The sequence below is a fragment of the Ursus americanus genome, chromosome 10 (genome assembly GCF_024610735.1).
Source record: "Ursus americanus isolate L20-20 chromosome 10, mUrsAme1.1.p, whole genome shotgun sequence".
NCBI classification, from domain to species: domain Eukaryota; kingdom Metazoa; phylum Chordata; class Mammalia; order Carnivora; family Ursidae; genus Ursus; species Ursus americanus.
In genome coordinates, this window is record NC_142136.1 from 69,316,982 (window position 1) to 69,342,636 (window position 25,655).

The following is a 25,655-nucleotide window of genomic DNA, read 5'->3' on the forward strand; positions in this document are numbered from 1 at the left end:
GAAAGGGCCGGAGGTGCTAACGTGATCTGTATTCTCATTCATAGGTCGGGTTCTAAGCAGGAAAATAACTTGGCTCTGCAGTTCAAGAGCCACAGGAATGCTCACAGACTTTGACTCAGTGGTAACAGTTTCTGGACTCTCGCCTGAACAAGCAATTCAAAATGCAGAAAGATTTATATGCACAGAAACCAAACAATTGGGAGCAAATCTTTATGTCTTCCAAAAAGAAAATGATTTCCTAAATAGTAGCACATTAATGCAACAGAATAGCACGCAGCATTGAAAAGTGAGGAATAGGGGCACCTGGGTGGCACAGCGGGGGGCTCCTGGGTGGCACAGTGGTTAAGCGTCTGCCTTCGGCTCAGGGCGTGATCCCGGCGTTATGGGATCGAGCCCCACGTCAGGCTCCTCCGCTATGAGCCTGCTTCTTCCTCTCCCACTCCCCCTGCTTGTGTTCCCTCTCTCGCTGGCTGTCTCTATCTCTGTCGAATAAATAAATAAAATCTTTGAAAAAAAAAAAGTGAGGAATAGGAAGGTTAGGTAGCCATTTGTAAACATGTACATTTTTTCAATGTTTAAAAAATGAATTTTCATTTAATATTTACGAGAAAAAATTATATATACCATAAGTATATGAGGTCACGCACACACAAAACCTGGAAGGAAATACATTCAAAGTGAAAATAGTTTTTCTCATTTCCTAAATTTCTGTAATATTGATATTACTCTTTATTTTAGAAATAGCAGACAACCTGATGGCTTATGTAGACAGTCCTAAGGAATTAAAACAAACACGACTAGAACTAGAACATAAGTTTAGCAAGGTCTCAGAATACAAGGTCAACATATAAAAAACCAATTGCATTTCTATATGCTGGCAGTAAAAAATTGGGAAATCTTTTTTTTTAAAGATTTTATTTATTTATTTGACAGAGATAGAGACAGCCAGCGAGAGAGGGAACACAAGCAGGGGGAGTGGGAGAGGAAGAAGCAGGCTCCTAGCGGAGGAGCCTGATGTGGGGCTCGATCCCAGAACGCCGGGATCACGCCCTGAGCCGAAGGCAGACGCTTAACCGCTGTGCCACCCAGGAGTCCCCCGCTGTGCCACCCAGGCGCCCTGGGAAAATTTTTAATTCATTTCCAATAGTGTCAACAATAAATAAAATTCTCAAGAATAAGTTTCATAGAAGACATGTAGAATGTCTATGTTGAGAGCTATCAAACATGACTGAGAGGGATTAAAGAAGACCTAAACAAATGGAGAAACATACCACATTCACGGAGCAGAAACTCAATAGTGTTAAAAGAGCAGGCCGCATATGCAGTGTGTGTGTGCGGTGGGGGGGGCTCCTGGGAGTAAACTGAAGTCAGCCAGAGTGTCCCATCTATTTCCTTGATTTACACAATTTAATTCTGTTCTTCAGATCCCAAACTCCTTCAGATCACAATTCTCAAACCAGAGGAACACATACATTCATTCTGTTCTAGCAAAAGTAAAGAGTAAAGGGGGAAAGCCCATTACTAAATCAGTAAGCAAATTATCTCTACTTTCGGAGAAAAGACCTTGGCCAGTTGTGTCAGGGAAGTAACATTTCTTGAGCCCCCTTCTATGTTAGGGGTCTTTATATCGGTATTAGGGGGCTTCCTGTAGATTTTCTCAAGAGAAAGAAGTGTCTGATCTTACAAAATGAACCTTGAAATGCTTCTTTCCCTGGAACTAAAGAGGACCAGGCCAGCCTTGGGCAAAGTTGGACAGAGGTGGCAAAGGTTGTCTTCAGCGCTCCTGTTTCCACCTTGGCATTGCTGCTGTGTCTGTGCCTCCCCTGATCCCCCCTCCGCCCCCCCTCTGCCCCCAGGCATTGTTACAGACCTTTCTTTGCCTCTTGTGGCATTTTCCTAGTCCCAGATTTTTAATAACTGAGACTGGACGGAATAATGAGATAATCAACCAAAGTAATACTTGATTAAAGGTTACTGGTCTCACAGAAAGTAATACTTCTGTCTAGTTAAAATTCATGAGTTTCCTTGAGAAGGCCTTTAAGGAATGATCCTAAGATGGGAATCATTTCAGACCCCTTACATGGCAGATGGGGAAGAAATAGTTCTAACAGCTTCATTGAGATACAATTTCCATATCATAAAATTCAGCCATTTTGCAATAGCCAAAAGGTGGAAACGACTCACATGCCCATCAATGGATGGATGGATGAACAAAATGTATGTATGTACGATGGAATATTTATTCAGTTTTAAAAAGGAAGGAAATTCTCACACATGCTCTAACACGGATGAACCTTGAAGACATTGTGTCAAGAGAAATAAGCCAGTCACAAAAGGACATTACTATATGATTCTGCTTATATAAGGTACCAAGAGTAGCCAAATTAATAGAGACAAAAAGTAGAATGGCAGTTGCCAGGGGCTGGAGGGAGGAGGGAATGGGGAATTCAGTTTTAAAAAAGAAGGAAATTCTGAATTAGGATGCAGAGAGTAAAAAGAGCACAGTGGAAAAATTCGAAATTGTGTTCAATAATGCTCCCTGATGGCTTAATTCTGTTAGGGAAGAGTTATAATGAGTTTTATTGAGAATCATGTCTCAGCCTCTCTTAGAAGAATGATTGGAAACACAGCTAAGTGCAATGATTTTACTTTTGTAGGATGTGGCCTTTTGGAGTGGTGGCAGGGGTAACTGGCAACAAACAGCAACATCATGTGTCAGAAATGCCAGGGTCTGGGGCTGGCAGTGGTGGTCTCGATGCCCCTTGCTGCCTAGCTGTTGGAGAGCTGCAGAGGAAGTGGGAGCTGGAACTTCTGTAAGTCCTGCAGTCTTCTGCTTCCAGCAGCATTTAGGCCCAGCACAGACTTGGCCAGGGCAGTCATTGGATAAAAGTTGGGGTTGGGGGAGTGGTAGATAACTAACTTTGTGAGTGAAAGCCTTCCACATGTGTTCCAGTATTCCTTCTGAACTCATTGGTCAGTTGAAGCGTTTTCAACTGCCCTTATTTCCAGGAGGGCTGGTGCGGAGGGCTCTGTGGTTTCTAACAATGGAGAATGAGCAACCAAGTACCAGAGGCCATGGAAAATCATGTAGCAGTAGATTCAGAAATTTCTAGACCAGGTTCTGAAGCCTAATTGTGAGGTCCCCCCCCCTTTTTTTCCTTCCTGTCCTCTGGTTTCTCTGTGAATTTGAGCTATCCTCCTCCTTTCTGGTTACCACCCTAACTCACCACAGGCTGATGTAGGTCGCTAGGAGGGCCTGGAATGTCTCCATCCAAGGCTACTCAAGAGGCAAATACTCTAAACGTCCTGTGAGTTTCCAACCTAATGAGACAAACCTGACTGGAGAGACTGCTATGGTGAATGACATAGGTTTCTAGACAATGAGTTTCCTGAGGACAGTGTCTGGATTATTAATTTTTAAACTCCTGGTGCCTAGCAGAGTGTCTGGATCATGTGTTTGCTGAATGAATGAGTAGTAACATTTCCTATCAAATGATGCATTATTATTTGCAAAGCGATTTACTTCCCATGCATTAACTCATCCTTGCAACTGCTCCTACCTTACCCCTGGAAGGTAGGCAAGACTGTTTTACAGATGAGGTCACATAGCTGTAGGTTGACTTTCAGACTCTAAATCTCTTGGCATTCTCATACAGGTGTCTTATTGAGACTACCCTTGCTGAAATATTCTGCCAAAGCCCTGAGAGATCTGAATTTGGATTCAGATAGATATTGGTGGTTTCTGAATTTTGTTCCTAAATTTGGAATGCACATATTCTTCATCAAAGTCTAGTCTCACTAAGGGTATGATTTTGTGCTATTTGCTTATCACTGTGGGTGTGTAGGTTTTTTATTACATTTTGAGTTAAACAGAATTTAGGGCCTAGCCTGGTAAACTGGTGAATCCCCATGTAGTTTGTAGCAGCTATTTCCTGATATAGATTTGGCATGATATACTATTGTACCTAATACAGTTTTTGGTAATTTCAATTAACTAGATTGTAGCTTTATGGCCCTAGGTCTTCAAGAAACACATGTTCAAACATTCTCCCTGCTTAATGAGATCCTTGTTCCTGTTGAACTTCTACGACCTTATTGGAAATCAATGATTGCTTCTGATCTTCCAAATGTAGTGTTGAAAAGACCTAGATGAAATCACTATACAAAATGCTTTGAGATTGCAGGATGTGGAGAGCATGCTGTCATTAAAATGAATGATTCTGCTTGGAGGTAAACCGTATTTTCAGTCTGTATGTATATTGTGCATGAGGGAATTTCTCTGTGCAGAATTATTTTCTCCAAATAATTCGCACGCTTACAGCACTCCTGGTAGCAGGTATCACCTAACTCCTGGGCAGCAGCTTGGCTAAAGCGCTTTCCTTTCCTAGCAACTGTTGCTAAGAGGGGCGTGGCTAGGGAGTCCAGCGAGGACGCGTTAGGCCGCCCCCCCCCCACCACGGCGTAGACTACACTTCCCATGATGCTCGAAGGTGGTCTCCGTAGTGACGCACTGGGTGTCCGCGGAGCGGGGAGGGGAGGGGAGGGGAGGAGAGGGGAGGCGGGGGCGGTGGCGGCGGCTGCGAGGAGGGGCCGTGCTCTGCCCGTGTCCCCGACTTGCGCTCAGGCAGCTGCCGCCGCCGCCGCCGCCATGTTGGCTTGAGAGGCGATGACAGGAGGCGGCTGCGGCGTTTGGGACTGAAAAGTGGAGGAGGAGGAGAGACAAAGCTCCGAGAGGAAACCATTCCCGGGCGGAGGAGAGGGAGGACCCGGCCTCTTCCGGGGACCAGCCGAAGTCGGCGTCGGAGGGGAGGGGAAGGTGGCGACGGGGGGAGGCGGAGGCAGGAGAGGAGCACCGAGGAGCCGCAGACGATGCGCCCCGAGACCCGCCACTGCCCGGAGGCGCCCGCGGCCTGAGCCCCGAGGGGCCGTGGGGGTCTCCCGCCCGGCCCGAGCGCCCCGCTCCCCCTGCTTGCTGCCCCGGGCTTTCGCTTCGGCTCCCAACTAGTTAAATGCCCTTGAGCGCGGGTTTCCGCGGCCCGGCTCCCAGCCCCGGCAGCGCGAGTTGAGCTGTTAACCCGCGCCGTCCGCCCGCGCCGGCTCCAGCGCGGCCGCCACTCACTGCTCACGCGTCCATGTGTAGCCACATAGTTATCTATGTACATCCACGCCGGGGCATTTTCCTCCTGCTTAATGAGGACTTGACTCGGGAGCAAGTGTGAATCACTGCCGGGCTGGGAAAGGAGGAAGGCGGATTTAACCCCCTCCCACCCCGCTCCATGTCCGTGTGTCACTCGGCTCGGTCTACCTGGTGCGGCCGGTCCTGGGGCTGCTGCTGCCGCTGACGAAGACCGGGGCAGCTGCTGCCGCTGCTGCCATCCCGGGAGTTCTCTCCGGCTCCGGCCATACAGCTCCTGGGGATTGTTCTCTTCGCTCGGAACCTTGGCCAGGCCGGCACTTTGGCTCCGAAGTAACTTATTTTTTGGGAAGCACATCACGAACCAATCAAGCTCGTTAAGGTTGATTGCTGTACCTTGAAGACTTCTGCTCTTTTTTGTTTGTTGTTGTTTTTTTTCCCGGTAAACATCTGGGTGTATTTCAAACGGCAAGATGTCCAGTAATGTCCCGGCAGATATGGTAAGTGAAGGATAAGTTACGACATTCTTTGATTTAATTGTGGTTTCCAATCTTATTTAATCAGAAAGGATGCAGGCGTGGGGTGAAGGTTTGCAGGGGACTGTTGAAAAGCCACGGTGCTGGGAGATTTGGAGAAGTTGGAGGTTCTGGTTCCCCCTCTTAGGAAGTACCGCTTTTAATATGGCTTTTCTCATTTGGTTGTGTTTTCTAATTCATTAAAAACCATGGAGAAGTAGGGGAAATGTGGCAGTGTAGCTCGAAGTGGAGAAAATATCTCCCTCTTTGCCAGAAACCTTTGAACATTTGTGTCTTAAAGCTTCTGAAAACGTCAGTGACAGCAGGCAGAGCTGAGGACGGGTGTCCCTACTACACGCAGAGGTAGATAGGGAAACCGGAATCCTGTTCTTTGACACTGACGAGATCATTAATGCAGTAGATAAAACTTGATATTTTCAAGAGAAGGGACATGTTATGTCTTAAAAAGTCTATTAGAATTTGCTGTGAGCTTTTTGAAATGTCTAGGTGAACAACTATGGCAACAGAAATATTAAGATGTCTTGGAATTTTCACAAATCTTGACTGACCGTGTATTGGTACTTCTTACGAATTTCCAGGACTTTTAGTACCAGATATTTATTAGTATTACATCATTGGACTTTTTTAAAAGCTAATAAAACACAGTATTGAGCCTTGATCTTTGAATGTTGAGAACTTGAAGCAGAAAGTACTCTTGTTTATTGATGCTTTTCTTTCTTTTTCTAAAGGTTAATGTTTGTTAATGTTGTGAGTCTGTTGACTAACAGGAACCCTGTAGGCTTACAGTGCTGGGAGGTGGGGGTTTGTGTGATTTGAAATTGCACTTTGCAGTCCTAGGGACAAACATAATGCAATTAACAGGAAGATTAAAGATTTTGTTTATGAAAGATAGGAAGTTAACATAACATTAGCATTTGAGTGTTCGTGTATTCCAGTGAAAAAACAAAATTGAACTTTGCTGATTAAATTTTAAAACGTCAGATGTCTCTATAGGCACGAACCTCATTTACAGACTTAAAAACAAACCTAAATGGCTGTCAGTAGCATATTTTGACCTTGGTTTAAAGCCATTTTGCTTATGTTTGATTTGCCATTTGATGTACTATTTTAACGTATAGGAACCACAATGTTCTGTCTGTTGTGTGGCACACAGACACTCTCCTTTCTGAGTCTTAAAACTCTTGGATTGTCCCTTTAGTTTTCCCTTCCTTCCTGGTATGCACACGGGAGAATAGACCCCTGCCCGATTAAGGATAAGCTGGACATGGTTTCCTTTACCCCGCTCTTGAAGTTGCCTGGAAAGGTGTTTGGACTGAGTTGAAAAATGCTATTTCCCCTGTCTGATGAGTATTTTTTGGGCTCATCGCTTCCAGCAAAGATTTGTTCTCTGAAGTCACCATTTTATATCGTCATGCATGGTGCAAGATATGTTCACTCTATTCTGTCATAGAAATTGTAATGAAATAGATTTGTGTCATTAAAACAGTGCCACTACTTTCTTCAGGCCCAGTGCTGAAGAAAAGCTGGAATGTGCGTAGCATCAGTTACAAATTGAAATGATTTGGGGGATACCATTTCCAAGTCAGAAGAAGGTTCGGAAGCTAATGTTCGGATCAGGGGAACGGGAAGTAGTGGCAAGGTTTTATTAGTAGGTGCAATTATAAAATATAACTATTTCTGTTTTAGACTGTATTTTAAGGCCTTCATTCGGTGGTGCTTTGAGATCCCTTGATTAAAGGTGATATGCAAGGGCAAAGCAGTATTATGTAATAAACATATAATGCCCTGATGATGCTGTTTCAGAGTATGTGTAATCTACAGCTCAGATTAGATTGTTCTGAGTATTTTTTATGTATCATTTTCTAACTGCTCAACTTGTTGGAAGTCTTGAGGTTTTTTTTTTTTTTTTTTTGTATGTCTCAACCTCTTAAACCTTCGTTGGCTATTACTTATATTGCATTTTTGCTTAAAAAGTGCCTTTATTTGATAAGTGCCTATTAATTCTCAACTTTTTGAAATATAACATGATAAATATGATTAGAAGTTGATTAAGTGCTTTGTATTTGTTAAACTGTTCATATCAATAATTGACAGTTTGCGTTTACATTCATGACTTAAAAGTGAGAACAGTTTCACCACTTTGAATCTTAACAGCCTTAGCCTCCCTACCCCCACCTCCTTGCACAAGCTGACATTTCTTTTGCAACATAACTCCTAATTGATCAGGATATGTTCTCTTGGAAGTATGAATACATATATTTTTGCAAGGTGCAGTAAAATGTTCAAGTTTCTGAGTGGTGACAGCTAGTCTGTGCAACATAGAAACAAATGTTATGCTCTTTTACACGTTAATGGTGCTTGTCCTTGTATAGGAAAATCCTAGTTGGGAGATGAGGTGGGGCAGTGAAATTACCACCTCTGTCATTTTTTCATTAGAGATAATTCATTGTTGAGCTACAGTAATTGCTAAATCAATTGATGTTTTTTGTAAAGTCTTCATAGGGCAATGATTATGACTGACCTTAAAACAAATTTTTTAGCATCTTCTTTTGTTCTGTAAGTATAACTCACATATCAAATTTATTTCTGAACATTCAGTAAATTTTTGTGTTTACGATAAGGAGTCTCTCTGATCCGAATCTAGCAAGTTGATCTTTTTGGAGGGGGAGTGGCACCCCTACTGAGTGAATTTGCTATACTCTTTAAAAAAAATTTACAGTTGGTACTTTCGCAATTAACATTCTGTAAATATTTCCTATATATAAGTGTATTTACATAAAATATTGGTTTTTCTTTTGCTAAAAGTGATTGAGTTTGAACTAAGAGATTTAATAACATTACAGTGTAATAACTTACCTGTGAAAAAAACCCTAAAAATATCTGAACAGAATATCATTGTAATACATTGTATTTAAATGATTCATTTCCTTTATTTTTTTTCCCCAGCCCAAATCATAATTCATGATGGGGCAGTATTCATTGTTAATAATTGTAGGATGAATTAGGTTAATGACTGTAGGTTTTCTGAAAGAAAATGTTTACTCTTTCTGTTAATTGTAAGGCCTAAGGCTGGATAGATAAGGTGGTAATTTTGTTTTCTGGACTGGGAAAATTATCAAGAAATAAATTATTTATAATAGTATTATAGAAAACATTTGAGCTACCGCTTAGAGCTTTGGACTAAAATTATATTTTATGATATCTATAAAATGGAAAGCCCTACCTAAGAAAGAAATTGACAGTGTGAGAATAATAGCAGAGCAATTTTGGTATTTGAAACATTTTAGTTCATAAAACAAAGAAGAGCCCTGTATCTTTTTAAGCTGTTAATGTAGACATTTTAATAGATAAAACAATTTTTAGTCTGGGGTTTAATAAGATAATGATAATTTGAGCTTTTTCAGTGCTTAATGATTATTTTTATTGTAATGTTATATCTCTTTTATTTGTGGAGAAATATGGGAGCCCTCTGGTGGACAGGAAATTACTAAAATGAATTTCCTTTCAAAGTGAACTTTTATCACTTTCCCAAGTTAAAGTGAAATGACAGATGTAGAGTATTCCAGGGGAAGATGTCATGCTAGAAAAACATCCAGAGAAAAGAAAATTTTTAACTTTGAAGAAAGAGTATATTAAGATCTAGTGCCCCAAATGTTCTCTTTACTTACAGCTTCTTTTAATTTTTCTTTCTCTTGCTGGAGCTCTTATTTCAAGTATAAGTGGGGAAGTTTTATGAAGCTAAAGGGTAGATAAGTACGTTTACATATGTAAGTATGTGACGATGAACAGTTTAATAAATAATATATCTCAAATGGCATTTTCTTCTAAATTGTTTTACTTGAATATATCTTACATTTGGTGTTTTGAATTAGACATTTTTAATTAAGAAAACAAAAGACAATTTACCTTAGCTTTGAATGCCTTTTCCTTTCTGGCTCTAAATCCTACTCCAGCTCATGTCCCTCTCCTATGAAAACCACTTTTAGTTAATTTCTAGCCCTCAAGTGTGAACCGTTTTCTGTCAGTTTGTTTGAGATTCTTCTCAGGCAGTGTCAAATTTATATGGATATATGTCTTACATTACATCTCCCATGATTTTTAAAATAGACATTTAAAAGCCAATGAGTGATTTTCTTGACTCATGGAGCATTATTCTCTTTATTACTTATAAAAAAGTAAATATTGTTCCATGCTACCACTACTGATTATGGTGTTAAATATGAAGTGTAGGATGTCTGCTTCTGTTACTACTTTGAATATGAAAAATATATTTTTAATATTAAGGCTTGAAATTCTTTTAAATTAGTGTTTGGTTAATGATGGTTCTCATTTTCTTACTATGGAACAGTAAATATATTGTAGGAGACTTAAGTATATACTTCTTAAATATATTCTTTAAGAATTCCTCTCATTCTGGGGGGAAAAGCTGAAAGTGACTGTAGAATTCATGGTAACTGGAATCCCTGAATGTCATTCTGAAACAGTAAATTTTCTGAATGCATGAAGGTTGTTTTGGAAATATCCCAATCTAACATGTTGGACTACTGTCCTGTTTATTTGAGCGTGTTAGACTGCACGTAATTTAACTTATTTTTGATGACCTAGAGCCATCATTTAAATAATATTGATTCAGTCCAATGTATGTTCTTTGTTGAGTACTTCTCTGTGTAACATGCCATTCATTATTCTGTAAGCTGCAACTTCAAACCCTGAGCACCCAATATAGATTGTGAAGTTTTATGTCCCTTCACTAGGTCAGTAATTTACAAAGTGACATGAGGCAAGTGAATTGAGATGTGAGAATAAAAATATTAGAATTTCTATTTATTTATTTTATGCTCCAAAAAGTGAGAGGAATTAAGCTTTTGTATTAATATATGGATTGGCTCTGAGGCTTTTCTAGGTCCACATTCAGATGGTTACAGTGAGTGTGGTTTGCTGAGGGAACTTGTGCGAGTTCTGTAATGTGGAGGCCAACAGCAGCACCGTGACTTTCTCAAAGTTTTTGTGGCTTTTCTGTTACAGTCTATTATATAGTTACTTTAAAAAAAGCTTTTTAAAAGAATCTATGATACTTTGAATTGAGATGGGGAGCAGAGGTTCACTGTCAGTATTTAAAAGAGTTGTAAAAAAAAGGAGTTGTAGAACTCAAAGCTGAATTACACATTTTTATTTCACAAAAGGGGAATATTATAGAAGCTGATATTTTCCATATGACAAGAAGCTATCAATATTATGCTACCTAGCAGATATTTTTGGGAAAACAAACACTAAGTTGTCTCTACAAGGCAAAATTGACATGTTAATCAATAAGTGCGAAAGTATCTGCTTTTCGGAGAAACTAACAGTATAGAGAGAACATTTTGAAAACATGTTTAGACATTTCCAGTCTGTTGAAAAATCTTACAGAGAATTTCAGTGGACTTTGGACCCATCTGTTAGAAACCTAAAAACAACACATTCTACTGAGCTTGCAAAAATATCTGACTAACATCAGGAAAAATAAAATTTTCATAACACTGACATCTGGTAACTGACTTTTAACAAAAACTCGTGCATATTTGGTGATAGGATAAAAAGTGATAAGATTTAGTAAACCAGTAAGTGACATACTCTTCTATAAAGATGTGTGCATCTTTGTGAACTGAGTTTTTCAGTTATGACTTACAACAGTTCTTAAAATGTCAGAATACATTGCACTTCACAAATTAGGAAAGCAAGATTTTAAAAAATAAAGAGACATTAAATAACAGTGGTCTCACTTAAAATGTTATAGCATTTTTAGTGATTGCAAGATTAAAACAAATTAATATTTAACATAGTTAATAGTGAAAATTAAAACTATATTGTAATCTTTTAATTTCTGTTTTAGTATTTGTTTTACAATATACATAAAATATGATTTACAAATGAATATACATATATTGGAGGGCTATGTGCAAGTATTTTATAGCTGGGATGTTCAGTCAAAAAAATTTTGGAGTGCCTGGGTGGCTCAGTCAGTTAAGCGTCCGATCTTGGTTTCAGCTTAGGTCATGACCTCAGGGTCCTGAGATCAAAACCTGGGTGGAGCTCCCCACTCAGCCAGGTGTCTGCTTGAGATTCTCTTTCTCCCTCTGCCCCCCGCCCCCACATGTGCACTCCTCTCTCTCTAAAATAAACAATTAAATCTTAAAAAAAAATAATTAAAATTTAGAATCCATTGTGTAAGATGACTTCAGACTTCTGAGCATTTTAAGTTCTTGTGTTTGATACTTAGTTTTAATATTTCCTGCCTTGTTGAACAGTTATATTTTTCTGTGGTCAGTATGCCTACCTATCCCTCTCTAGCTGTTTACAGTTGCTAATTCTAATTTGCTATGGGTGTGGAAACCAGATTTTCAAAGTTTATTAAAGTATGTTAAAAATATCAAATGGTGTTCAAGTAGGATTTTCAGGAGTTGCCCTATAGTAAAGCACATAAGCTTTGTTTCATAGCTTAATCATGTCTGTTTTGGCTGCTTAGAATTCTCTTAACTTGAAGGGCTTATTTTCTGGTTCTTAACCGTGTTTTGCAGAAATGTAGATTTTTGATGGTGAAGAACTAAGTAGATGATTTAAAAAATAAAATTACATGTATAGCTTTATTTTGAGCACATAGGAGAGAGAAGGTAGTATTTGTCGTGCACTTGCTATACCAGGCAGCTGCTCAGCTGCTTGGCATTTTACATGATAACATTTTATTTAATACTCACAGTGACCCTGCATAAATATACTTGGTGAATAGGTAAAGAAGCTGCTACTACTGCCAGGAGAAGACCGCCAGAAATGCATCTGTAGTAAAACAAATTAGGTTAATGACTTGCTGTAGCAAGGGAGAGCACATGCCTCAGGAACCTTGCCTAGCCTCAGTAACAGGAAACTCAGGAAGTTTGGGGTAGGGTTTGGGTTGTGCTGGATGATTCTAACGAGAAACCAGGGGAAGTGGAGACCAGCTCTAGATTGTATACTAGAGGCTGTGAAGTGGAGGTGGGTTTAGTAATTGAATCTGTCAGCAGCATTTGTTTAGGAGGCAGGAGAAATGAAGGGGACTGGGGCAGATGTTAGTCATTTTGGAGCGCTAGTCTGGCTGTGGGAGAAATTTTGTTGCCTGTTGGCCCTCTCTTGGTCTTGTCTGTGTCTTTTAGAGACATCACAGTGTGATTATCAGCAGAGCTGAGTTTTACTTTCTCACAGCCTAGGTTCAGAAAGGATAAGGAGGTTTTAGAGCTCATAAAAAGTAGAGCCAGGGTAAGAATTTGGGTCCGATGGCAGTAGAGATAAACATGCTAAGCCCTTTCTCCCTACCATACCCGGGCAAACATTGTTAAATCCCTGAGGCCGAATACCTTAGATTCCTCACCAACACCTTGCTTTAGGCATTCACCACTGATTGGGCTAAGCTAGCATGGTAGAGTAGACACCTGTTTTATGTATCTTCGCAAAATACTATGTAACCTCTGGGTTGGAATGATTTGAATGAGCATGGATTGTCTTATTAATTGCTAGAATTAAAGGGAGTTTTCTTTAAACTTGTTGGAACTTGGAGTCTTCTTATGTATATACAATATATAATACAGTACAATAGAAATTTTTCCTATAAACTTACCGCTTTGAACGTAGAAACTATTATTGCTTTATATATCTAACACGGATTTTTAATAGTTTCAGTGCTTTCAGAGTATTTTGTTTTTGTTTTTGTACTGTGGCTACTTATGAATGATACAGATTTTCTATTGACTGATTCAAATCCAGTAGCATTTTTTAATGGTCTAAATAAATATATATGTGGGCAATTTTCTATGACTAGATTTTGAGAAGAAAATGTTCTTTCTGCTGATGAAAATTGTCTAAGGGACTATATCTTTTGTTTATGAACTTAAGATGGCAATTCATTGTGTCTAGACAAAATGTTCTCATGATATATGTTCAATTTTCTTTACTTTCATATAAAATTCGTGTTTTTGCCTTAGAAATATTCCTACTTTTGTATGCTGCTTTTTTCATTTAGTTGTATATTCATGCACAGCTATCCATACAAGTAAGTGTAGAACCATATTACAATTTTGAACTGATTCTGATAGATGTACATAAATTGTTTAGCTAATTCCATACCCATGGGCATTTAAAAGCTATTATAAGCAATGGTATAATGCATATTTTAAAACCTATTTCTATACCTTGCCTGATTCTTTTTTTTTTTAAGATATATTTATTTGAGAGGGGGAGAGAGAGAATGCGTGAGTGTGTGCTAGCTTGTGCCCAGCGAGGAGGGGAGGGGGTAGAGATAGAGGGAGAGGGAGATAATCCCAAGCAGACTCCCTGCTGAGCATGGAGCTGGCAGTTCTGCCGGATCTTACAACCCTAAGATCATGACCAGACCCAAAATCAAGGGTCCGTCGCTTAACCAACTTAGCAACCCAAGCACCCCGTCTGATTATTTTCTTAGGATAAAATTCTTAGAAATGTAGTTGCTCTATGTTAGATATGTGTTAAAATTTGGGGAGGAAGAGAGATACCTATTAACTAAGTTTGAAACATCCTTGGATTTCTGGATAACCTTTTTTTTTTATGCATTATCCTGTTAGTAAGCTATATTATATTTCATTTACAATGTTTGCATTTTTGTTCATGAAAAAGATTGACTAGTAAAGATTTAGTTATCAAGCTTATATCTTCATAAAATGGGCTGGGAAGTATTTTTTTATTCTTTGTAATAAAATATTGTGAAGATTTATTTCATCCATAAGTGTTTGGAAGAATTCACTGGTATAGCCCTCTGAAGTTTTCTTGTGGGGATTGTTGAATCTGTTTCTTACATACATATATACAGGACTATTCACATTTTTTATTACTTTTGTGTCAATTTTGACAAGTTTCGCTTTTCAAGAGATTTGTCCATTTTATCTAAATTTTCCAATTTGGTTTATAATTTTATACACTTTTTATTTATTTATTATGATGTTCATAGTATCTAGTGATACCTGCTTTTTAAATCTGCTTATTGGTAATTTGTGCTTCCTCTTTATCTTGATCAGTTTCCAGAGAGCCAATTTTCATATTTAAAATATTCTTTATTTTCTAATTGGTTCTGCCTTTTTTTTTTTTTTTAAGATTTTATTTATTTATTTTGACAGAGAGAGACAGCCAGCGAGAGAGGGAACACAAGCAGGGGGAGTGGGAGAGGAAGAAGCAGGCTCCAAGCGGAGGAGCCTGATGTGGGGCTCGATCCCGTAATGCTGGGATCACGCCCTGAGCCAAAGGCAGACTTAAGGACTGCGCCACCCAGGCGCCCCTAATTGGTTCTGCTTTTAGCTTCATTTCTTTCCTTCTAGTTTTTTTAAATATTTAATTGCTGTTTTTCAAGTTTCTTGAGATGGATACTCAGATCATTAACTATCAGTCTTCTTTTTTTAATGCGTACATTTAAGTCTATGAAATTTCCTGGTAAATGCAACTTTAGCTGGATCTCACAAGTTTGATATAATATTTTTATTTATCACTCAATTCAAATATTTTAGAATTTCCTTTGTGGTTTTTTCTTTGATCCATGTGTTATCTAGAAATATATTACATAATATCTAAACATTTGGGGATTTTCTAGCTATATTTTTGTTGCTGATATCCAGTTTAATATAATGGTCTAGGATTATTCTGATTTTATTTGTGGGCAATTCATTGACACTTGCTTTATGGTCAAGTTTTAGAAAATTTGAGTATACTGTGCTTAATGTCACTTAAGTCAAATTTATTAATCATGTTCAAATCCACTATATTGCTACTGACTTTGTTTTTTCACTCAGTTGAGAGAAGTGTATTAACATCTCCAACTGTATTCTTTTAGTTCTCTCAAATTTTTCCTTATGTATTTTGAGACTAGGATATTGACTGCAAATAAATGTACAATTAGATCTTCCTATTGGCTTGATCCTTTTATTGTCATTCTCTAGTAATAATCTTCGTTTTAAAGCTTATTTTTTTGGACGTAGTATACTTTTCTTTTGGCTTCTTTCTCCATCTTTTTTTCTTAAAACCTTTCTTTGTCTTTTCTTAAAACCTTTCTTTGTCCTTAGAGATGAAGATTAATCTTTTCAAGTATCATATAGTTGGGTTTTGTTTTTTATTAAACTTGATAATCTGTGTTGTTTTACATTTAATTGCTTTAGTACATTTTTGGGGTTTAAATCGACCATTTTACAATTTGTTTTCTGCTTGTACTGTCATTCCTTTGTAACATCCCTCCTCATTTCTTGCTTTCTTTTGGATTAATGAAACTTTCTCCCCCTCATCTCTCCCTTCTTAGCTTGTTTGTTACAGATTCCTTTGTTATCTTCTTATGGGTAACCTTAAGATTACAATATACATCTTTGACTTGAGTCTGCCATAAGTTACTTCCTTTACTGCTTCCAGGAAAATAGAAAGCCTTAAATACTTGAATCCCATTTCTCTCTCCTGTGCTCTGTTTTATTTTGAACCTCCAAAGACGACATTATTGTTGCTGTTGAGATAATAGTAACAGTAGTAGTAGTAATAATAATGTTGTTATTAAACTAGCCATTACTCGTTTCATTTTATTCTTACATTTACCCTTTCTGGAAGCCTCCGTTTCTCCTGTTTTACTGCATTTACCTCTGGATCATTTTCCTTTGATACAAAGAACTCCCTTTAGTATTACTTTTAGTGGTCTTTTGGTGATAAATTCTGTCTTCATATGCCTTAAAAATGTATTTGTTTTACCTTCATTTTTAAGGGGTCTATTCTTTCTGCACCTTCAAGTTATTTTATGACTTCTGGCTCCCACTGTTTCTGTTAAGTCAGCTTTTGGTTTTACTGTTGCTTCTTTGAAGTTAACGTGTTTTCCTTTGAGTTTAAGATTTTATCTTTGTCTTTGGTTTTCAGCAATTTTACTATTGTGTGCTTATGTACAACTTATATTGTAATTATTTTTTTGTAGAGCATCTTGAGTCTATGGCTTGTTATCTTTTGTTTCTTTGGGAATTTTCTTAGTTGGTTTTCCTTAAATATTGTTTCTATCCAGTTATCTCCTTTCCTTCTGAGACTATAGTTATATGTTTCTACTCCCACCCCACTCTGTATTAGTTTGGATATTTTTTTTTACTGATTTCAAGTTCACTTACCATATCTTCCCTGTCCAATGTCCAGTTATACCCAATTATTGAGTTCTTAATTTCAGTTTTGTATTTTGTATTTCAGGCCCAAAATTTACAGAGCTTCAAGTTCTTACAACGTTTTCATCAATTTTCTTGAGTATATTAATCATTGTAAAATTCCGGTTTGATAACTCTGATACCTAGATTACCTGTGAGCCTATTTCTGTTGCTCGGTTTTTGATCATTTGATCCTTTTTTCTAGGACAGCTGGTAATGTTTTATTAACATTGTGATGAAAATTTATAGAGGATCCGAATGATGTTATCTTTCTCCAGGTAGGCTTTAATATTCTCTGACAGGCAGTTAGAAAAACATTGGTCACTTTGATTCAACAGTGATTGATATGACATGAGGCTGAATTCTGGGCTATCAGGAAATTCAAATAGCTTCACTTCTAGTGCCTAGCCCTTCTATGGTCTCACTTGAAAGTTTGGAGTAATTACCAAGATGCTTCTTTTTTGGCACGCCTTGGCAATTTTAAGTACAGTTGACACTTGAACAACACAGGTTTGAGCTGCACATGTCCACATATACATTTTTACAGTACAGTACTGTAAATATATTTTTTCTTCCTTGTGATTTTCTTAATAACATTTTCTTTTCTTTTGCTTACTTTATTGTAAGAATACATATGTAATACAGATAACTTACAAATTATTGGTAAGGCTTCTGGTTAACAGTAGGCTATTAGTAAAGTTTTTGGGGAGTCAGAAGTTATATATGGACTTTTGACTGCACAGGTATCAGTACCCCTAACCCCCATGTTGTTCAAGGGTCACCTGTATTGTGAGGCTGCTTAGCTTTTTAGTCTCTTTGCAACATCTTTTTGCTGGGTTTTTCTGCATTTCAGTCCATGTTGTTTATGATTCAGCACATTTCTGGAGGGTAAAAACTGAGCAGAATGTTGGACTCATTCTTTGAAATTCCTTTTTATCTGAGATCCTCAATTCCTGGCTATCTTGGTAGTACAGAATTCCAGTTTTTGTCTTCCCAGTCAAGTGAGACTGATACAAACTCCAGGATGCTGCTTTCTGCTTGGCCTTTATGCCCTGTACTGGTAGTTGGCAAATAACCCAAGGGGAAAAAATGGAGATCTCAGTGTGTTTTCCTTTTTTGTGGGCTCTTGGCTCCTAATATCCTGGTTCCCTTGGTTGCTCTCTCTGTGCCTTCAAATAGCTGGTTTTGTTTGTTTGTATTGTATTTTACTCGCTTTCATAGTTTTCAGTGGGAAATATGGTTGATATTGCTGTTACCTCATAGCTTGACTAATTGCTCCTTTTTTTTTTTTTTTTGGCAATTTTGGCTATACACTCACCACTTCTCTCTTTCTCTCTTTTATTCTAAAAGTAGGTAAGAATAGCTACAATTAATTAAATACTTAAGTATGTTACTTACCATGCTGCTATCAGCCAAGCAGTTGCTTAAGTCAGACATCTAGGAATCATCTTTGAATCCTCCCTTTCCCTCACCCCCAGATCTAGTCCATTACAAAATATATCAGGAATCCATCAACTGCTCTTCATCTTCATACCATCACTGTGGTGCAAGCATCATCTCTCTTTCCTGGACTACTGCGTTAGTCTTAGAACTCATTCTTCTACTTCCATTCACATTCCTCTAAATACATTTCCAAAAATAGCTTGGGTGATGTTTACAAGACATAAATTGCATTATCTTTCCCTCTGAAAAACAGAAAACTTAAGCAGATTTCCATTGAAGAATAAATTCCCAGAGCATAAAGTTGCAAAACCTTACCATGGCCCTTTGAAGTCATCATCTGGCTCCTGCCTGTCCCTAAGATCTTCTCTCATTTGACTTATGAGGCTTCAGTAATACTGGATTCCTCTCAGTTCCTCAAATAAGCGACAAGCTCTAGTCTTTGCACATTTCAACCCCTGTGCTTAAAAGACTTATGAGTATACTTCTATGCCCTCTGTATATGGCTAATGCCTTCTTATTTTTTCTGTCCCCAGAGATACTTCCTGACCACGTCTGAAGTTGAATTCCCTTGCTCTCTTGGTTTATGCCTCTGGACTCATTAGCTTCCTCCATAGAACTTGTCACCCTTTGTATTCATTGTCTGTCTTTCCCAGTAGACCATAGATTGAGTCTATGGGAGTAGATATGTATCTTTCATTTGTCACTATAGCTAGTATCTAGTATGGTGCCTTTTGTATAGTAAGTTCTTTGTGAATAGTTGTGGATTAAAGGAATAAATGACTATTCTAGGCACTGTACCAAGCTTATTACTCGAGAGATTTAATCCTCCAAGAAAACTCTCAGAACAAACCTGTTAGGTAGGTAGGTTCTAGCTGTATTTTATTCATAAAGAAAGTGGGATTTAAGATGTTTGGTTATTTTCCTGAAGCTACCAGTTAGGTGGGCTTTTTTGTGTTCTTGGATTGTTTTCTACTTCTCTAACTTTTGGACAATTATTACCTTGCTTATGGCATATCTTCTTCATTATGTCTTAAAGCTAACTGCTGTGATTATACAGATATTCTGGTATTTTAACATAAGCTTTTTGCCTTTACTTAACATTTAATAATCGCCAAAATGTCAGAAAAGAAATTAGTAATTTATAATGGAAGTTGAGAAAATGTTAATAGGACTTATTATTTTCAGCGTGGCTATCAAGTATGGTGAGTGATTTTTTAAGCTATAAAGTCTCGCATTATTTTATGACTGTAAATAGACTTACAATTCATTATATATATATTTGAATATGTTATATATATTAAATACATATTTAAAGAAAACATTTTGTCTTTTATACTTACAGGACTATTCAGTTATGCAGATTTTTTTAACACTCAAAACAGTAACAGAATTTCCATGTAAGCTACCCTAATGGAGCTTACATTTAAGGTAGTAGGGAGACAGACATTAAACAAGTAAGTAAAAAGAGAAAAATACAGAGAAAAATAAAGCAGGAAAGGGGGTTAGAGAATGCTAAGAGAGTATGCCTGTGTTGGTCAGTTTTAGATATTGTGTTCAGGGAAGACTCAATAGGATTATATGGATCTGAAGGAGATGGGGAACAAGCCATCCAGATATCTTAAGGAATCACATTCCAGGTTGTGGAAATACTGCCTCATTTGATTTCTTTGTTATTGTTATTATTATTTTTTGTTTCACTGTTTCTTACTGCCAGTCCTTACCTTAAATTTTTGTGTTTCTCATGGTTTTTGTTTTCTTTCCTTCTGTGTGAACTAAGTCGATTATTACCTTCCTTGCAGTTTTTTTGCAACAAACACTTATTGGATTCCATTTGTGCCAGATAGATTCTGTCAATAGTTAGAACCGATCAACTTTCTCTAGTGTTTCTAAAGTTGATTTCCTCTTCTTTATTTCCCACTACCTTCAACCAGGTCTTCATCCAGACATTGGTCCCCTTTATCCACTACTATCTACCTTTCACCCAGATTTGTCTTTTGAAAATACAGATCTCATCCTTTGACTATTCTTCTTAATAATTGCTGGCTATCACTTACAGGCCAATCCAGGCCAGGCTCCTTAGCTGGTGGCATTAAGGCTCGCAGCAGTTGGCTTCGATCCATCCTCCTCTCTTGCTTTTACCCCTTTGAGTTGTGATGAACCCCCGCTTTGCCACAAATCTTTCTGTTAACTTTTATGCTTCTCTCTTTTAACCTTGCGTGGGCTTCTCTTTCTGTATAGAATGCACTGTTCCTCCCCCTTCTTGCTCCATTTGTACCTGAGACCTGTTCTCAATTGCAATGCTAATTCTTTGGTAATATCTTATAACTTTGTCAGGTACTGTCACCATAAGTATAGCATATGCTGGAGGCTCCAAACCAAGTGACAGTTGAGGCAAAGCTGCCTTCTAGGAGGGACCAGGGAAAATAGCCAGAGTGGCAGAATGGGTTTTTTCCATCAAGGGTTGGCAGCAGTGTGTGTAAAGCACCAAGTCCAGAGAGATGGGGCTTACTTAAATCCTGTTTAGGGCTTAGCACCTTTGGTTCTGAGTCCAGAGATTTCTAGGTAGTGGTGAGTCTCAGCATTTCCTGCTGTACCATCATAACACCAGATGAACAAGGCCAAGTCTACAGAAGAGCTAGGTAAAAGGATTGGAATCCTAGTTAATTGGGCTGGAATAAATCTTATTACCTCAACTCTAGTACTTGTAAATATTTTTATCTGTTTCCTCTGCTAGACAGACAATCTGCTTTTTGAGGGCAGAGAGGATCCTAATCTGACTCATCTTTCCATACTCCTGTACCCAGCACAGTGCCTGTTATGTAGAGAATACTCAGTGAATGTTGAAGTAGAACTGCAGCTTTGTCCACTAGAACTTTCTGCATTGATCAAAAGGTTCTTATCTGTGCTGTCCAGGAAGGTAGCTGCTGGCTGCATGTGGCTTTTGAGCACTTGCAAAGTGGCTAGTGGGACTGAGGAACTAAATTTTTAAATTTTATTTTAATTAACTTAAATGTAAATAACTATGTGTGGCTCATGGATACTGTATTGGACAGTGCAGTTTTATACAGTTTACATGATTAATTCTCTCAGTGGGTTAAACAGATCTCTGGGATTCTTTTTCCTTTTATTTTTTATTTTTTTTGGCTTACCTTCCAAAATGGTCCCAAGTTACTGAGCATTCGGTTTTATTTTTTGTGATTTGTCTGTTCTATCAGTGTCAGCATTCATTTTTTGCTCTTATCATTATGTATACTGTCATCAGCCTTTCTTTTAGCTTTTTGGATTTTAGTCTAAGTGGCATAGAAAGACATGTAATCAAGCTTATAGCATTAGCATTCTCTTTAAAAAGAGCAAATAGTGTAGGAACCTAGGAGTCATCTTTGACCTCTCTTTAACCCCAGTAAGAATATGAAATTAGCCCTCAGGAAAGAAGAGAGAGCTAAAAATAAAAATTAGTATGCACATTCAATTGAAGAAAAAAATCCTATCAATATGACATTACATGAATTCACCAAGGGGGAGGTGGGACAGCCCAAAAGTACAATGCCTCTATTTAGAGATAGAAGAATTTAAAAAGTGAGAACAGGAACAGAGTTAAAGGAAACTTTTTTTAAGTTTGATTATTGTGAAAGCCATGCAGGGAGAAACTCAAAGAGGAATAGTGGTGGGCAACAGCAGGTATTGCAGGGAGGTGGAGAATAAGGACTAATTAAAGTCCATTTGGGGTAATGTGTTAAAGGCTAAATGGATCTTAACTCATTGTCAAGTATTTCAATGTGGTTAAAACAGTATTTTCCTTGTAATTCTTCCATATCGAAGTGCTAGGCATAGAACGATTCAATATGGTCACTCTTTTTGAAGTCATTACTGTTTTTTAGTTTCTGTGTCCACATCTACCTTTTCTCAGCCCTTTTTACCTGTCAAAATGTTTTGCTTTGCTACTATATAATCTTGACAGGCATTAATAGTACTTTTTGCTCTAAAACTGTTTCTTTTTAATCATGTACGGGTGAATTTCTCTATTACCTAATAGTAGGACTGTTGTTTCAGTAGTGATCACTCAGTTCATGCTTTAATGCAGGGTTTATCAAGAGATTTTTTTTATAATAATTTTTTATTATGTTATATTAGTCACCATACAGTACATCCCTAGTTTTTGATGTGAAGTTCCATGATTCATTACTTACATATAACACTCAGTGCACCACGCAATACGTGCTCTCCTTACTACCCATCACCGGCCTATCCCAGTCTGCCACCCCCCTCCCCTCTGAAGCCCTTAGTTTGTTTCCCAGAGTCCATAGTCTCTCATGGTTCATTCCCCCTTCTGTTTACTCGCCCTTCCTTCTTCCCTTTCTTCTCCTACCGATCTTCCTACTTATTATGTTCCATAAATGAGTGAAACCATATGATAATTGTCTTTCTCTGCTTGACTTATTTTGCTTAGAATTATCTCCTCCAGTCCTGTCCATGTTGCTGCAAATGTTGTGAAATCGTTCTCTTGATGGCTGAGTAATATTCCTTTGTATATATGGACCACGTCTTCTTAATCCAGTCATCTGTTGAAGGGCATCTCGGCTCCTTCCACAATTTAGCTATCGCGGACAATGCTGCTATGAACATTGGGGTACATATGGCCCTTCTCTTCACTACGTCTGTATCTTTGGGGTAAATACCCGGTAGTGCAATTGCTGGGTCATAGGGTAGCTCAATTCTTAACTTTTTAAGGGACCTCCACACTGTTTTCCAAAGTGGCTATACCAACTTGCATTCCCACCAACAGTGTAAGAGGGATCCCCTTTCTTCATATCCTCTCCAACATTTGTTGTTTCCTGCCTTGTCAATTTTTGCCATTCTAACTGGCGTAAGGTGGTATCTCAATGTGATTTTGATTTGAATTTCCCTGATGGCTAATGATTTTGAACATTTTTCATGTGTCTGTTAGCCATTCGTATGTCTTCATTGGAAAAGTGTCTGTTCATATCTTCTGCCCATTTTATGATTTGTTTATTTGTTTCTCGTGTATTGAGTTTGAGAAGTTCTTTGTAGATCTTGGATACCAGTCTTTTATCCATAGTGTCCTTTGCAGATATCTTCTCCCATTCCATGGGCTGCCTCTTAGTTTTTTTTGACTGTTTCCTTGGCTGTGCAGAAGCTTTTTATCTTGATGAAGTCCCACAAGTTCATTTTTTCTTTTGTTTCTCTTGCCTTTGGAGATGTGTCATGAAAAAAGTGGCTGTGACCAATGTCAAAGAGGTTGCAGCCTATGTTCTCCTCTAGGATTTTGATGCATTCCTGTCTCACATCGAGGTCTTTCATCCATTGGAGTTTATCTTTGTGTATGGTGCGAGAGAGTGGTCAAGTTTCATTCTTTTGCATGTAGCTGTCCAATTTTCCCAGCACCATTTATTGAAGAGACTGTCTTTTTTCCACTGGATGTTTTTTCCTGCTTTGTCAAAGATTAGTTGCCCAAAGAGCCGGGATTTTGTTTCTTGTTAAATTCTCCATACCCAGAGAAAGACAGTTTTGCTAAAAATTGGGGCATCTTGCCTCTTCGGGCAGCTGTCAGATTCCAGCTGGCATATGAAGCAAACAAATGGCTCTTTTTCCCAAAGTGTTGTCTACCTTACTCCTTTGTGACTTAGGACAGGCAACCAAGGGGAAAAAATGGGGAAAATATTTTTCCTAAATATCTTTAAAGTAGAGATGGATTCATTCTTAGGTTGTACATAGTGCAGATATAAGCTTATTGTATTTTTATCTTCAAATTATGCCAACACATTAGTCATTTTTGAAGTCTTTGTTTGTCAATTAGAACCACTACATATACAGCTGAAGTTTTCCTAGAATCGTTCAAGTAGCCATCCCTGTTCGATGTAAGGGAGAGCAGTCTGCCCTGAAATTGTAAAACCTTTTTCTTCTTTCCCAGGTGACTTGAATAACTTATGTAAGTTACAGTTACCTGAGAATTGCACCAGAGATGATCACAAGTGCAAAAGGGAGATGTCTGAGAATAGGTACATCAGATAGTAAAATGGCAAGAAGAATAGTGCCCACCACTTCCATTCTGTTTGAAAACAGCACATGTATTAATTTTAGCTAAAGAATAATGTCCTAATTTGCCCATCCTTGTTTTGTTAGTCTTAGCATCTGTTTTTTTTAAATAAACTGTTTAGAAGGAAAGGTAATCATAATTATGCATTATCAAGTAGGTTAATGAACTTGTCACTCAGCAATAAATGAGTATAACATCTTAAATGGTAGAATGAAATGGTATTTATCCTTTCTGTGATCTCTTGTTTTTAGAAAATTTATTTATTTATTTTAGAGAAAGTGCGTGTATGCACTCATGGAGGAGTAGAGCAGGGGGAGGGAGAGAGAGAATCCCAAGCCTACTCCCTGCTGAAGGCACAGAGCACAACTCGAAGTCCAGTGAGGAGCTGTATTCCAGGACCCTGAGATCGTGGCCTGAGCTGAAATCAAGAGTCTGACACTTAAATGACTGAGCCACCTAGGTGCCCACGTTCTGTGATCTCGATTTACCTGACCAGTGTTTTCTAAAGGGGAGTGTTTATCTGGTTTGTCTTATTTTGACATTTTTTGGCCATAATCTATTTATTTTATGTGTTTGCATTTACAAATCTGAATTTCATTGTTTTATTATTGTTTTATTCTAATTTTATAACTGATTAGAAAAGCAGTAGAATTATTGTAAAACTTGTAAAACAGAAAACATTTTAAGGAAAGTAGTGCCACTTATAAACCATTACTTAGTACAAATGCTTAATGTTTTTGCTTTCTACCCTCTAGACTTTTTGTGTGTGCGGGGTGTGTGTGTGTGTGTGTGTGTGTGTGTGTGTGTGTGTGTATACAGTTGATGATTCATTTTAGAATGTTCTGATTTGGGGAGGTCTTAATGATCAAATTTAACTATGTGTAAGCAGTTTACATTGACTCATAAAAAAAACCTTTAAGTCTTTGAGTTTGTCCAAAGAATAAAGTAAGCTTCTTTTTAACACATCGTATCTGTACCATTACTTTTTTTTAAAGATGCAGTCCTTTCTGGGCATTCTATAGAGTCTAATATGAATGTGCCCCAGAAACATTTCACTAATTTTAATTCAGTAATTTCCCTAAAGTTAAATCAAAGCAAAAATTCACCTAAACCAGAGTACTTTATTTTTGTAGAATCAAAAGGAGGAGGAGTTCGAGTTTATTTATATTTGAGATTTGCAGAAATCCTTATTTAAAGACTTTCTGATCTCACCAAAGAACTCAGCTTTTCTTTTTTTTTTCCAAAGCTTTTACCCCTTCCAGTTAGTACTTTGCTTTCTCCTATTTCTAGTTTGGAAAATA

General features: G+C 37.9%; 2 protein-coding genes across 2 annotated transcripts in view; one reads left to right on the forward strand and one right to left on the reverse strand.

Annotated features, from left to right (window-relative positions):
• Window positions 1-4,451: 4,451 nt before the first annotated feature.
• On the reverse strand, window positions 4,452-5,492 carry LOC148109384 (uncharacterized). Its single transcript, XM_087865219.1, has one exon. It carries the CDS (start codon window positions 5,490-5,492, stop codon window positions 4,467-4,469), a length of 1,026 nt encoding a protein of 341 aa, XP_087721345.1. The 3' UTR covers window positions 4,452-4,466.
• A 1-nt stretch (window position 5,493) lies between these two features.
• The window catches only part of UBL3 (ubiquitin like 3), a 67,578-nt gene continuing 47,416 nt past the window's right edge, over window positions 5,494-25,655 (forward strand). The window contains exon 1 of the mRNA XM_045797026.2: window positions 5,494-5,634. Coding sequence (XP_045652982.1) covers window positions 5,608-5,634 — 27 coding nt within the window. The 5' untranslated portion in view covers window positions 5,494-5,607. The remainder of the gene's footprint in view (window positions 5,635-25,655) is intronic.